The following is a 15,533-nucleotide window of genomic DNA, read 5'->3' as shown; positions in this document are numbered from 1 at the left end:
CAAGCACTCTTCCCCTCAAGCCCTTGCTTTAGCCTGCTTGTCCTCATTTGTTGGTTTCCTGGTTTTTTGGAACAATCACAATATTCTCGTAAATCCATCCGGCGCCCTAGGATGCGAGTCCAGGACATTATGTACAGCGGTGGCCTGGGCAATGGTATCTCCTGAGCTGCTCCGAAGGCTAGAGTCGTGAGTGCTGAGTGCAGAAGCAGGATTCAAAGCTCTGTCCCGCCCTTCCCTGAGCTCTCCTTGCCAGTCCTGACCTGACACAGCTGTGGGAGGCAGGGCAGTCCCAAGGTAGAAGTTAGCTACTGGGAACCCAAGGTAGAAGTTAGCTACTGGGAACCCAGCAGGCCTAGGAGGAGAGGTCACCTGAAAGGCCTTCAGAGAAGAGGACAATCCCCTGCAACTCAAAATAGCGAGGTGGTACACACCTGGAGCCCCAGCAACCTGGGAGGCAGAACCAGGTAGATCCCTGTCTGTATTCATACCAGCCATGGCTACGTAGTGAGAACTGGTCTCAAATATAAATAATATAAATATAAACATAAAAAAAAGATAAATTCAAAGCTAGTCTCAATTACATACCATGACTGAGGACAGCTGGGCCATGTGAGACCCTATCTCAAAAAGTCAAAAACACAAAAAAGGTAATGCCAACTCAAGAGGACAGGACATGTCCTGAGGGATTCCTGCTTCCCAGCTCTGGGATAGTGATCAAGAATCTGCTACAATGATGGCAACATTAAAATAATGAAAGAAACCCATGAGTCCACACAGATACAAATACACTAACAAGAAACAAAAGCATGATAAAAAGCAGAAGGGGTCATTGGCACAGTCTCAAAACCCTCCTTTAACAGTCATTACCAAGTCATTATCAAAGTGTGGTCTGGCTGGCTGACGGGCTTGCAAGAGAGCTCCAAGCACCATGAAGGCAACAGATGGATGCCTGGCAGGAAGCTCCCCAGAGAGCCCTTGCAGAAGACTGATGCCCAAGTCCATTTTCAGAGAAATATTAGACTGAACCTAGGTCAGGACTACAGGCCAGATCAGCTCACGACTCTACCTGGTGTCAAGGCCATGATACCAAAGAAAGAGCCTGGGAACTGACCCAGATGAGAGGGGACCCCATAGACCTGCTTACCAATGGCAGCATGGGATCCAAGCCACAGACATTAGGACACATCGAGAAACCCAGTCTGGTAACGTGTAATGGCACACACCTTTAATCCCAGCACTGGAGAGGCAGACGCAGGCAGGGCTCTGCTGTGGGATAATGCTTTTGTATACTGTAAAGATTTATCACGCGTATTAATTTAATAAAACACTGATGGCCAGTAGCCAGGCAGGAAGTATAGGCAGGACAACCAGACTAAGAGAATTCTGGGAAAAGGACAGGCAGAGATGCAGATGCAGAGGAAGCAAGATGAGAAAAGGTACCAAGCCACATGGCTAAACATAGACAAGAATTATGGGTTAATTTAAGTTGTAAGAGCTAGTTAATAATAAGCCTGAACTAATGGGCCAAACAGTTTATAATCAATATAAGCCTCTGTGTATTTCTTTGGGACTGAAGAGCTGCAGGACCAGCTGCCGGTGGGACAGAAACTTCTGTTAACAGATCTCTGTGAGTTCGAGGTCAGCCTGGTCTATAGAACAAGTTCCAGAACTACACAGAGAGACACTATCTCAAAAACCAGAAAAGAAGAAGGAAGAGGAGGTAGAGGAGGAAGAGAAAGAGGAGAAAGAGGAAGGGGAAGAAGAAGAAACAAGCAAACAGAGTCTGGCCTGAGTACTGATTGGTGTTGACTGAACAGGCTGAATTCTGATTCTGATGGTACTGCAGCACCCTGGTTATTAGGAAATACACAGGGAGGTATTCAAGAGTGATAAGAAATCAAGCCTGATAAGAAACTCTCAAAACTGTTTTGGAAAAGGTAAGTTTCCCATACTGTGTTTACAACTTCTGGAAATCTGAAATTCTATCAGAGCAAAAGAATTTTTTTCTGCTTCTATCTTTCCATGAAAACAGCAAGGTAGGGGCTGGAGAGATGGCTCCATGGTTAAGAGCACTACTGCTTAGCCAGGCATGCCTTTAGTCCCAGCTCAGAAGTCAGAGGCAGGTGAATTTCTGTGAGTTCAAGACCAACCTGGTCTATAAGGTGCAATTCCAGCATAGCCAGGGCTACAAAGAGAAATCTTGCCTCAGAAAAAAAGACAACAAAAAAGAGCACATAACATATTGTTCTTCCAGAAGACTCTAGCTCAATTCCTAGCACCCATGTCAAGTGGCTCACAACCACCTGTAAACCCCTGCAGTAAACTGCACTCAAACTCACACACACACACACACACACACACACACACACACACACACACATATACACATCAAAAACAGTCAAGGCATTCAGGTATTCAGGTGCATATTAAAATGAGGACTGAGGGGAAGGACCGAAGGGTGGGGATGTAGCTCCATTGAAGAGTTCATGCTTAGCATGTATGAGACCATAGGTTCTATCTCCAGCTATGCATAAACTGGGCATGCCAGCACAATTCATGTAATCTCAGCACTTCAAAGGCAAGAAGGTTAGAACTTCAAGGTCATCCTCAGCAGCATAGCAAGTTTGAGGTTAGCCTGAGCTACAAGAAACCCTGTCTCAAGATTAATTGATAAAAATAGGAAAAAATGGTAACCTGACTGCCTGTTCTGGGCTGTCACAGCCCCTCCTCAGCTGTGATATGGAGACCCCAGTGAGAGACACCCTGCTCATGGAGACCCCAGAGAGACACCCTGCTCATGGAGAACCCAGAGAGAGACACCCTGCTCATGGAGAACCCACAGAGAGACATCCTACTCATGGAGAACCCAGCGAGAGACACCCTGCTCATGGAGACCCCAGCGAGAGACACCCTGCTCATGGAGACCCCAGCGAGAGACACCCTGCTCATGGAGACCCCAGCGAGAGACACCCTGCTCATGGAGACCCCAGCGAGAGACACCCTGCTCATGGAGACCCCAGCGAGAGACACCCTGCTCATGGAGACCCCAGCGAGAGACACCCTGCTCATGGAGACCCCAGCGAGAGACACCCTGCTCATGGAGACCCCAGCGAGAGACACCCTGCTCATGGAGACCCCAGAGAGAGACACCCTGCTCATGGAGAACCCACAGAGAGACATCCTACTCATGGAGACCCCAGTGAGAGACACCCTGCTCATGGAGACCCCAGAGAGACACCCTGCTCATGGAGACCCCAGAGAGAGACACCCTGCTCATGGAGAACCCACAGAGAGACACCCTGCTCATGGAGACCCCAGCGAGAGACACCCTGCTCATGCAGACCCCAGCGAGAGACACCCTGCTCATGCAGACCCCAGCAACAACAACAACAAATCTCCACCCTGCTGTCCGCTCCCATGTGGCCTTTGCCAGCTGACCTGGGCTTCACGCAGCTCATCTGAGAAATGAAGGCAGTGGTGGTGGGTGCTGAAAAGGCCACCCCAGGAGTAAAATGAGATGATGTCTGTCCTTTGCGAAGGTACCAAGGACACTTTGCCATAATGTCGGACCAATTCAGGTGATGGGTGACGGGCACCTGATTGCGCCTGTATTGACCTTAGGTTCCTGCTCTTATTCCTCCACCAGGGGAACAATAGTCTCCCTGCAGAGGAGGAGTGAGGACACTGGAACACATATGCCTGTCCCTCCAGCTGTCCACTCTTACCAGCTGTCACACTTGATGGAAGGTTGGAAAATCTAGGAGAGCCTATCACCAGACAAAGCCTACGCTGAAGATAAGATCATGACAACAAATGAATAAATGTTCCTTCTCAACCCACTGCTCCAGGACAGATCCGTGCTGCTCAGGGTATGCCCACCCTACCCTGGCCATGCCCACCCTACCCAGGCCATGCCCACCCTACCCTGGCCATGCCCACCCTACCCAGGCCATGCCCACCCTACCCTGGCCATGCCCACCCTACCCTGGCCATGCCCACCCTACCCTGGCCATGCCCATCCCTGCCTAGGTTATCGTCATCTGTACCATGTGTGCTCACCCTGATTTAAACTCCCTCTCATTTCAGCCCTGGAAACCCAGACATCAAGGGACCCAGTGGAACCAGGCTCAAAACCAGGCTCAGACACAATATTGACCCTAGGCTCATTCGGCTCTCTGTAAGCCCAGCTTCTTTGGGTATTTTGTTTGCCTTTTTTTTTTCATCCTTTCTTTTCTTTTTTTTCTGTCTTTCTTGTTATAACAAAACTGTTCTCACGAATGTTTGGAGAGAAAAAAATTAACTGACGGCAATGGAAACTCTAATACTAGAAAAATGTCAAGAAAGCAAACATTGGTTTCAATAAGCCGTGCCTGGCAGCTCATGGAAACAAGCTTGAAACCATCAAAATACAAAAACCCCCTTGACTGGGGCGTGCTTAGGAGGTACACGCATGTACTTATGAAACTTCTCTATCTCAAAACCCCTTGGTGGACAGTGTCTTGGTGTGAGTCGGCCCAGCCCCGGAGCCCACGACAGCCTCGCACCTGTCCATCTGGCCCAGGCAGTCTTTGCATGACCAGATACTCACCCCCCTGCTCCATCTTTGGCTGGAAGGTCTGGGTTAGGTAGTCCAGGCGAAACTCTGCAAAGATATCAAGAGTGGGGCTTAGGGGGTGAGCAGCAGGGTAGGGACAGGCAGGGCAGGCACCCACGGCAGGCCCGCATAAAGCAGCCACCCTCTCCAGGACCCCAGAACACAAGCACCTACTCTGTTGGATCCTCCTCCTGCAGGCCTTCCAGTGACATAGGAAGAAGGAGCTAAAGCCAAGGAGCAGCATCACCATGGCCAGCCAGAGGAACATGGGCCCTGAAACACAGTGCCACCCTGTACTCTGTGCACAGCTGGGAGCCAGGGCCCTTTCCTACAGCCACAGAGGACAGCCCCAGGCATAGCCCATTTCCTCCTTCTCCAGGGTCATGGGTCCCACCAAGGTGAGCAGTTCTGGTCCCAAGATGGACCATCTGATTCAGCCTTTCTCTGCTTGCCCTCCCTCACCTGGTTCCAGGAAGCTGACCAGCTAACTCAGAAAGTAAGAAAAACAAACCATTTCGAGGGTGAGAAACTAAGGCCTCAAGGAATCAGAATGAGTCAGGTACGGTGGCGCACGCCTGTAACCCCAGCACTAGGGAGGCAGAGGGATGTGGATCTCTGAGTTTGAGGTTAGCCTGCTCTACATAACTAGTTCCAGGCCAGCCAAGGCTACATAGGGAGACCCCATATTAAATAATAAAATAAATAATAAACAAAAAAAAGAGTGAGAAAAAGAAGGAATTGAACTCCAGGAGGCCGAGAGCTATGGCTAGTTGGGATAGGGAGGGCAGAAGCTGGTTAGGCAAACTCTCTGAGACCGTCAGCTCCTGAGGGCAGGCTCAGGGTCAGAGCTGCACAGAGCGGCCTCAGCATGTGGTCTCTCCATTCAAACAAATGAGAGGTTGGTGGGATGGCTCAGAGGGCAAAGCCCTTGCAAGCCTGACCTGAGCTCAACATCCAGAACCTTCCGTGGAAAGGTGAGACAGGGGTGGAGGGGGGAGACACGGGACTCCACAGAAGTTGCCCTCTGGCTTCCACACATCACCATGGCATGGGTATGCACACACACACACACACACACACACAACCATGGCATGGGTATGCACACACACACACACACATCACCATGGCATGGGCATGCACACACACACACACATCACCATGGCATGGGCATGCGCACACACACACACACATCACCATGGCATGGGCATGCACACACACACACACACACACATCACCATGGCATGGGCATGCACACACACACACACACACATATCACCATGGCATGGGTATGCACACACACACACACCACCATGGCATGGGTATGCACACACACACATACACACACATCACCATGGCATCGGCATGCGCGCACGCACGCGCACACACACACACACATCACCATGGCATGGGCATGCGCACACACACACATCACCATGGCATGGGTATGCACACACACACATCACCATGGCATCGGCATGCACACACACACACACACACACACATCTCCATGGCATGGGCATGCACACACACACACATGCACCATGGCATGGGCATGCACACACACACACACACACACACACACACACATCACCATGGTATGGGCATGCACACACACACACACACACATCACCATGGCATGGGTATGCACACACACACACACACACACATCACCATGGCATGGGTATGCACACACACACACACACACACACATCACCATGGCATGGGTATGCACACACACACACACACATCACCATGGCATCGGCATGCGCGCACGCACACACACACACACACATGCACCATGGCATGGGCATGCGCACACACACACATCACCATGGCACGGGCATGCACACACACACACACACACATCACCATGGCATGGGCATGCGCGCACACACACACATGCATCATGGCATGGGCATGCGCACACACACACACACACACATCACCATGGCATGGGCATGTGCACACACACACACATCACCATGGCATGGGCATGCGCGTACACACACACATGCATCATGGCATGGGCATGCGCACACACACACACACACATCACCATGGCATGGGTATACACACACACACACACATCACCATGGCATGGGCATGCCACACACACACATCACCATGGCATGGGTATGCACACACACATCACCATGGCATGGGCATGTGCACACACACACACACATCACCATGGCATGGGCATGCGCACACACACACACATCACCATGGCATGGGCATGCGCGCACACACACACATGCATCATGGCATGGGCATGCGCACACACACACACACACATCACCATGGCATGGGTATACACACACACACACATCACCATGGCATGGGCATGCCACACACACATCACCATGGCATGGGCATGTACACACACACACACACACATCACCATGGCATGGGCATGCCACACACACACACATGCATCATGGCATGGGTATGCACACACACACATCACCATGGCATGGGCATGCACACACACACACATGCATCATGGCATGGGCATGCGCACACACACACACATCACCATGGCATGGGCATGTGCACACACACACACATCACACATAAATGAGTCATGTTTTCTCAAAGCCAAAGGGCTCAGAGGGCTTTGAGAAACTGGGAAACTGAAGCTTGTCCAAAGCCACCTTGAGAGTCACCAGCCCGGTCATGCCAGGCCAGGCGACTTCAGTATCCCACATCCTTCTCACACACACACACACACACACACACACACACACACACACACACACACACAGTTAAGGATCAAACACAGTACATAATGCGTCTGTGGCAAGTGCTCTACCACTAACCCAGCCTAGCCCACGCCTGAGCCCTTACACAGCCTACTCTGGTGATCTTAATTATTCCATTGCTAGTTGGGTACAGGTCTCAGGTGTGACTGCTCAAGTAGCCTTTGTTTGGTATTGGGCCAAGACCCAGGGTAGCCTCAAACTTGCTATGTAGCCAAGGACGATCGAGATCTCAGGATTACCTACCTCCACCTCCTCAGAGCTGGGATTACATGTGTGTCCTACCACATCCGGTTTACGTGACTCTGGGAATGGTGCCCGGGGCCCTCTGTCATGCTAGGCAAGCACTTTGCCAGCTGAGACACAAAGTACGCTGAGAACTGTTAACTTGAGAACTACTGCCATCTTGTGTCCATAACTGGTACTGCTAGTCCTAAAACTGTCGATTGCAAACATAACTGGTACTGCTGCTAGTCCTAAAACTGTCGATTGCACAAACAGCAACCGCCTAGGGCTATTTGCAGACCACACCTGTGCTACGTGCTGGAAACCCCGGGTCCCTACTCGCTTTCCATTTTACAGCTGAGGAAACTGACGGCGAAAGAAATTAAGCTCCTGGTCATTCAGATAACTTCTTTTTTAAAAGATGGTCTCCTGTGGCCAGGATGGCCTTGAACAGGCTACCTAGCAGAAGTAACCTTTAACAACGATTTTTTTTTTCTTGAGACAGGGCCTCACTAGGTAGCCCTGTCTGACCTGGAACTCATTATGTAGACCAGGCTGGCTCTGAACTTACGAGATCTCCTGCCTCTGCTACCTGAGTGCTAGGATTAAAAGCAATGTGCCTCCACACCTAGAGTTTTTTGTTTGGTTTTAAAGAATTTTTCTTATTTGTGTATGTGTGTGCGTGTGTGTGCGCACGTGCACATGTGTGTTAGGTGTGTGGAGTCACTCTCCTTCCACCTCTACATAATTTCTGGGGATCAAACTCAGGTCCTTGAACTTGCATCCTTGGGCAGGGCAGATGGCAAGGGAGCCATCTCACTGGTTCAACCTTGAACTTCTTCTACCTCCACCTCTCAACACCAGGATTAGAGACACACACCGCCATGCTCAGCACCGGGATTAGAGACACACAGTGCCATGCTGATACAGACACACACCGCCATGCTCAGCACTGAGATCACAGACACTGCCATGCTCAGCACTGATACAGACACACACCGCCATGCTCAGCACTGATAGAGACACACACTGCCATGCTCAGCACTGATAGAGACACACACTGCCATGCTCAGCACTGATACAGACACACACTGCCATGCTCAGCACTGATACAGACACACACTGCCATGCTCAGCACTGATACAGACACACACTGCCATGCTCAGCACTGATACAGACACACCACCATGCTCAGCACTGATACAGACACACACCGCCATGCTCAGCACTGATACAGACACACACCACCATGCTCAGCACTGATACAGACACACACCACCATGCTCAGCACTGATACAGACACACACCGCCATGCTCAGCACTGAGGTTATAGACACACACCGCCATGCTCAGCACTGATACAGACACACACCGCCATGCTCAGCACTGAGGTTATAGACACACACCGCCATGCTCAGCACTGATACAGACACACACCGCCATGCTCAGCACTGAGGTTATAGACACACACCGCCATGCTCAGCACTGATACAGACACACACCGCCATGCTCAGCACTGATACAGACACACACCGCCATGCTCAGCACTGAGGTTATAGACACACACCGCCATGCTCAGCACTGATAGAGACACACACCGCCATGCTCAGCACTGATACAGACACACACCGCCATGCTCAGCACTGAGGTTATAGACACACACCGCCATGCTCAGCACTGATACAGACACACACTGCCATGCTCAGCACCGGGATTATAGATATACGGTACTAATTACCCTGTATACCCTAGTAGGGATGAAACCCAGAGTCTGAGAGCATTCTAGATAAATACTCAAGCAACTAAGCCATAGCCTAGCAACTCTATTTTGAGTATCAATTATAGGTCATCAGGATGAAGTCAAGAAAAAAAGTCCTGTCCCAAGAATGAAACTGTATTAGGAAGGGACAGAGCCTCGCTGCAGCCCTAGAAGGCAGAAAGCTGAGATCAGTCTCAGTCTCTTTCCACCTCCACCTGAGGCCACAGTCCTGGAAGGAAACCCCTCCCCCCCCCCCCCGGATTTGGACAATGAGCAATCAATACCTGGATCCAGAAAAGGTGTTCCTGTGGACAAGGGAGAAGTGGGCTGCAGCCTGCTGCTGGTCTGGGCGTCCACCAGGAGGCTCAGGGTAGAGGCGGTACTGTGCCAAAGGAAACCCAGGACAGGGGTAACAATCACAATTGCCATGTGAGGCAGAGAGGGCCTGGGAACCCATAGCATCTGCACAGTCTTGTCAGGCATTGTGGGGGCAGGGACTGAGTTTCTAGACCTGGCTTTACAATCCTGTCATCATAGAGACAGACACACAGTTGTGTCCCCCCAATCCCACCAAAGACCTACAGACCTGATGACAGCCCAGACCATCCTGAGGAATACCTGAGCATACAGGGGCCATTCCATCCTGCCTACAGGAGGGGTTAGGAATCACCTGGCAGGCTCCTCGCTGTTTTCTGAGGTGCTGAAGTCAGGAAGGGTCCCTGAAGGTAGCACCTCCAAGGTCATATTCATCTCTGCATTATCTGTAGGGATGATGATATATTAGAACCAGTAACAGAGACTCTGAATCTCTAGGAAAGACTTGACCAACATGCAGTGGGAGGCGGTGGGAGGCTATGGGCAGCAGTGGGAGGCATTAGGAGGCAGTGGGAGGCAGTAGGAGGCGGTGGGGGCAGTGGGAAACATTTGGAGGCAGTGGGTCGTAGTCCTCTGTAACACACAATTCTTGGCTACAGCTGGCAAAGACCATTGGGATTGTGCTCTGAAAGATCAAATTGGAGAGGTTGTGGTTGCATAGAAATGATACCCGGCAGCTTCTGCTCTTATTTAAAAGAAGTCTAAGGCCAGGTAAAGAAAATTCCTGCCAAGTGGAATCCTAAGACCCAATAGTAGAAGGACAGAACTGACTCCCGCAGATCATCCTCTGACCTCCAGATGCATATCACACACACACACACACACACACACACACACACACACACACACGAAGGACGAAGGGAGTAGAGTTTCAGAGCCCAGAGGAAGGGAGAGAGGTCCTGAGGGGTACATCCATGAAAGAGAGCCTGCCCCTCCTCTCCCTTTCTCTGTGCTTCCTGGCTGCAGTGAGGTGAGCAGTTTCTGGGGCGATCAGTTGCCTCAGGCCCAAGCAGCTGCAGGCAAAAATCTCCCCAATGAGAGCTAAAAAGAACCCCTTTCTTTTATAAAGATACGTTCTTGCCACAGAGATGGAGCGCACACTGAGTTACTACATAAAAAAAAAAAAAATCAACTGATTTTTGCATTGGCCACATGAAATCACTGGTTGTTTTGCTGGTGTGTGGTGGCGCACACCTTTAATCCCAACACTTGGGAGGCAGAGGCAGACAGAGCTCTGTGAGTTCAAGGACAGCCTGATCTGCAGAGTGAGTTCCAGGACAAAGATACACAGAAAAACCCTGTCTCAAAAAGCCAAAAATTAAAAATAAGAATAAAAGAAATAGAGTTAAAAATCAACCACATGAAGGTGGAAAATACACAAAGAATCTGGACACTGTATGTTATTGTGTTGTCTTTAAATTGTTTGCTGACTGAGGAAGGAGCAAAAGCTGCTAAAAGACATTTGATTATAAATGCTGCTGGATTAATCCAACATATATATTTTGAAAATACTTTGACTTTGACTTTAAAATTTGAGTCAAAAGGTATGTTCCTTTGGAGAAGAGGTTTTGTTTTTGTTTCCACAGGAAATGAGAGGCTGTGGATTCAGCCAAAATTGGTGTGTGATTGGTTGGTTGGTTAGCTCGACAGGTGCGTGAGTGGCTGAGTAGGGGGGTGAAACAGGAACAGGGTCTCACCGTGTAGACCAGACTGGTCTCAAACTCACGGAGATCCACCTGCCTCTACATCCTGAGTGCTGGGGTTAAAGCTGTGCACCATCAGACCTGGTAACGTTACAGGTTTTTTTGTTTTGTTTTGTTTTGTTTGTTGTTAAGATTTTGACCTTAAAAAAAAAATCAGTCAGGCATGGTGGGCAGGGCGCACCTACAATCAAAAAAATGCCCCACAAGCTTACTTGCCCACAGGCCAATCTGGTTGGGGCATTTTCTCAGTTGAAGTTCCCTCTTTTATTAAATGATGACTCTAGTTTGTATCAAGTAGACAAAAAAAAAAACAAACAAACAAACAAAAAAAACCCTAACCAGGACACCTTGGCTACATAATGAATTCTGAGTCAGCTAGTACTACAGAGGAAAACTCTCTCTCTCTCTCTCTCAAAAAAAAAAAAAAAAAGACAAAATAAGAATAAAATCAACAACAAAGGCACCTTAAGAATTAACATTTCTTGGGGGTCGGGGGCTAGAGAGAAGGTTCAGTGGTTAAAAGCACTTCCAGAGGTCCTGAGTTCAATTCCCAGCAACTACATGGCAGCTCACAGCCGGTTCACAACCATCTACAAAGAGATCTGGCGCCCTCTTCTGGCCTGCAGGTATGCATGCAGGCAGAACCCTGTATACATAATAAATCTTTAAAACAAAACAGAGAGGTGAGGAGGACACTTAGGGGCCACAGGCAGAGCCCACCTGCTCTGTCACTAACACCCTGAGTACAGAGCAGGGACACCCAGCCCCTGTTCCAGACCCTGGCCTGTTCCAGACCCTGTCGTGCAGGACACTCAGACATTCTGGGAATGAAATAGGCCTCTCAGGACCTCCGGCCCTTGAGTCTCAGCCTCAGGAGCTGTGTCCTAGCGACATTCTTCTGTCTCCACTGGGCACCTAGGGCCCCTCATCGGACAGCAACACCCTGTGAAACTGCCACAGCTTCACGTAAACAGTACCTGGGTCTGGACTGGGCTCCCTTGCCTGGGAAGATGGAGACTCTGGAACCTTCGACAGCTCAGCAGCATCTTCCTGCATAGGGTGGGTGTTCCCTTCTGGCAGCAAGCTCCTCGGACTGTCGGTGGCTGAGGGCTTTAGAGTAGGTGTGGCCTGAGCAATGGCATGGCTGGAGAAGAAGCCAGACACAGGTCTGATCACTCTACAAGCCATGGAGGTCTGGGCTTGCGGATGGGTGTCTATAGAGAGAGGCTCCTGCCTCAGCACTCATAGGCCCTGCTATGAGCTCCTGAGAGCAAGAGCTGCGTTCCCTAGGCCTTCTGGGACACACACAGCAGAATCTCCAATGACTAGTGAGCTTGGCAGTGGACCACCCTGGAGTCCTGCCAGCCTGAGCTGACCCTACCCTATGTGCCCCAAGACAGAGTGACCCATCCAAAGGTCACCCGGAGGGGCGCAAAGGAGACCAGGAGTCACCTAGTAAATGTCTTGCAGTCATCTGGGTTGGAGCAATCGGGGCCAGGTCCTGGGGAAGGCAGCTCACAGATAGTGTCCTTCTCCGCTGTGCCTGCAACGGGGACAGCAATGGCTTCAGAACAGACACCGAGGAACCCAGAGTCTCCAGGAGCAGAACTGTCACCACAAGCAGTCATAGATGACAGTAGCCACGCAGAGATGGCGGCTTTCCCAGTATCTCCTCACTATCCCTCCACTTGGATTGGTCAGGGTGCAAACCTATAGTTGCTGGTTGCTTACCAGTTCACAGACAAAACACAAATGTAAATGAGAGGTGGGAAAAGACAGAGTCCCTGGCTTCAGCATACCCGAAGCCACGCAGCACTGTTCTCCATATGTTCGTTTTACACACGCGCGCACGTACACACACACACATCAGGTATCCATAGCCTTGTATGCCGGGCAGATCATAACACAGTCCTCACCAGGCTGCCATTCACATAAACAACAGCGTGTAAATGGGTCTGTCGCGCTATGTAATAATAAGCAGTAAGCGCTCAACAAACAGCAGGTCCTCTTCTGCACCTCAGCGCCAACCTCATCTCTGAGAAACAGACCCACATGGGTTAGCAGATGCCCCGACGGCTTCAGCGCAGGTGACCACAGCAAGGTCAGCGGTGTGAGGAGGTTGACAAAGCTCAGCAGAGCGTCCAGTCATGGCTGGAAGAGGATGTTCCGTGTTCTTGGGCTACTCAACTGCCACCTCCAGGGGTCAAACTCCCCAGTCACGGAAAGAGGCTAATGGAGTCTGTCCTGCAAACACTCGGTGCTTGCGGAGGAAGTCTGTGACAGCTCTGGGCAGATGGTTAGCTGTGCACTTCACAGCAACAGAAGTTTCTTTCTCCGTTCATGACTGGAAAGCCTCTATCCCCGAGAGCTGCCTTCTGGGAGAAGGGCCTCCAGAGCTGAAAAGGGTCAAAGGGTCAGGTGGCCATGGCAGAGCTCCTGACCGAATGTGCTGTGGGTCACTGTGCCAGCTTTAGTTTTCTGGAGACAACGTTTAAAATGGTAAAAAGGAGAGCCAAGGCTGGTGGCACATCCCTTTTAATCCCAGCACTTGAGAGGCAGAGGTAGCCAGGTCTGTGAGTTCCAGGCCAGCCTGGTCTTCTTAGTGAGTTTCAAGACAGTCAAGAACTACCTAGTGAGACCCTGCCTCAATGAAAGGAGGAGGATGTGTCTTGAGAGATGTCTTTGTAGCTAAAAACACTGGCTGCTCTTCCAGAGAATGGGGTTCAATCTGAAGCTCCCACATAGTGGCTCACAACCTTCTATAACTCCGGCTTCAAGGAATCCAATACCCTCTTCCTGTCTCTCTGGGCACTAGGCATGTATGTGGTACACAGACATATATGCAGGCAAAACACTCGTGTGTGTGTATTGTTTTTAGATTTATATATTAAACATATATATTAAATCTAAAAACAAAAATAAATCTGGTTGTGGTGGCACATGCCTATAATCCCAACAGTCAGGAGTGTGAAGAAGAAAGATCACAAGTTCAAACTCAACCTGGGCAGCGGAGTGATTCTGTCTCAAAAGAGAAATGAAGAAATTAGAAATTAATTTTAATAACAAATTAATTTGGGCTAGGAGTATTGATTAGTGGTATAATACTTGCCTAACCTGTAAGGCCCTGGGTTCAGTCCTCAATAAAGCACAAACACACACACACACGAGCTAGGCACTTGGACGATGAGGCAGGGGGATTGCTGTGGTTTTGAAGCCAGCCTCGCTACCTAGTGACTTAGAAGATGTCCTGGGATACGGAATAAGATCTTCTCTCAAACAGCATCACCTAACAACATAGTGATCTATGTCAGTCAGTAACAGATATAAATATAGTGATACACATCACATTCTCGCTTATATATCAGGTGATCGAAACCCACTCATCCTGTGTAGCCTTGGCTGTAGCTCTGTAGACCAGACTGACCTTGAACTCACAGAGATCCACCTGCCTCTGCCTGGGATTAAAGAAGTGCGCCATCACCTGGCTCCACCAGCCACATTTAAATGTTCCTTGGCCACAGGTGTGAGCAAGGGCAGAGCTTCAGAGACAGTCCTCTGTCGCCCCCAAGTGGCAATCTCAGGAACACCACTCAAACAGCCTGGTCCTGCTTACTCAAGAGAAGTTCCAGAAGCCTTAAGGTTACATCTCTTCATCACATGGGTGGGGGGAAAGAGAGAGAGGGGAACCGGCCCCACCCACAGGTGCCAAGCTTTGCTAAAGTGCAACCTGAGGCCCACGTGAGCGCCTTCCCTCAGCAACCCTGTTCTGCTTGCAGACAGTGGGATCTGTGTCCCTTAGCACAGAGCATTCCATGACTCAAGCAGTCGGACAGAGCCCACCAAGCCAGAACCAGAAATGCCAAGGACACAGGTTACGGAAAAAGGTCCCCATAGGGGCCTGCAATTGTCATCCCTTACCATCAGTTTGTACCTCAGCATCTCAGTCTTCTCAATGTTTACTTTCATACCAGTTTGTAGACTGAGATACAACACATGGGGAGGGCGCACAAGGGCTTTAACATTGTAATAAGAGTCAGAACCTCAAGCAAGCAGCCAACTTTGTCTATCCCGGAGGAAGCTCAGTTCAAAGGAGGGAACTATTTCAGACGTCAGGAGGT

General features: G+C 50.1%; 1 protein-coding gene across 1 annotated transcript in view; it reads right to left on the bottom strand.

Moving 5' to 3' along the window:
- LOC121448440 (tumor necrosis factor receptor superfamily member 8-like) overlaps positions 1-15,533 on the bottom strand; it is a 50,837-nt gene that overhangs the window by 13,097 nt on the left and 22,207 nt on the right. The window contains exons 5-10 of the mRNA XM_041652482.1: positions 12,868-12,958; positions 12,393-12,559; positions 10,008-10,098; positions 9,622-9,719; positions 4,769-4,867; positions 4,589-4,642 (exon numbers count right to left, since the gene is read on the bottom strand). Of these exons, the coding sequence (XP_041508416.1) occupies positions 4,589-4,642; positions 4,769-4,867; positions 9,622-9,719; positions 10,008-10,098; positions 12,393-12,559; positions 12,868-12,958 (600 nt within the window). The remainder of the gene's footprint in view (positions 1-4,588; positions 4,643-4,768; positions 4,868-9,621; positions 9,720-10,007; positions 10,099-12,392; positions 12,560-12,867; positions 12,959-15,533) is intronic.

Source organism: Microtus oregoni, unplaced genomic scaffold (genome assembly GCF_018167655.1).
Source record: "Microtus oregoni isolate MIOR12 unplaced genomic scaffold, Mior012 000005F_ref0000423, whole genome shotgun sequence".
Taxonomy (NCBI): domain Eukaryota; kingdom Metazoa; phylum Chordata; class Mammalia; order Rodentia; family Cricetidae; genus Microtus; species Microtus oregoni.
This window is presented reverse-complemented; position numbering and strand designations above follow the sequence as displayed.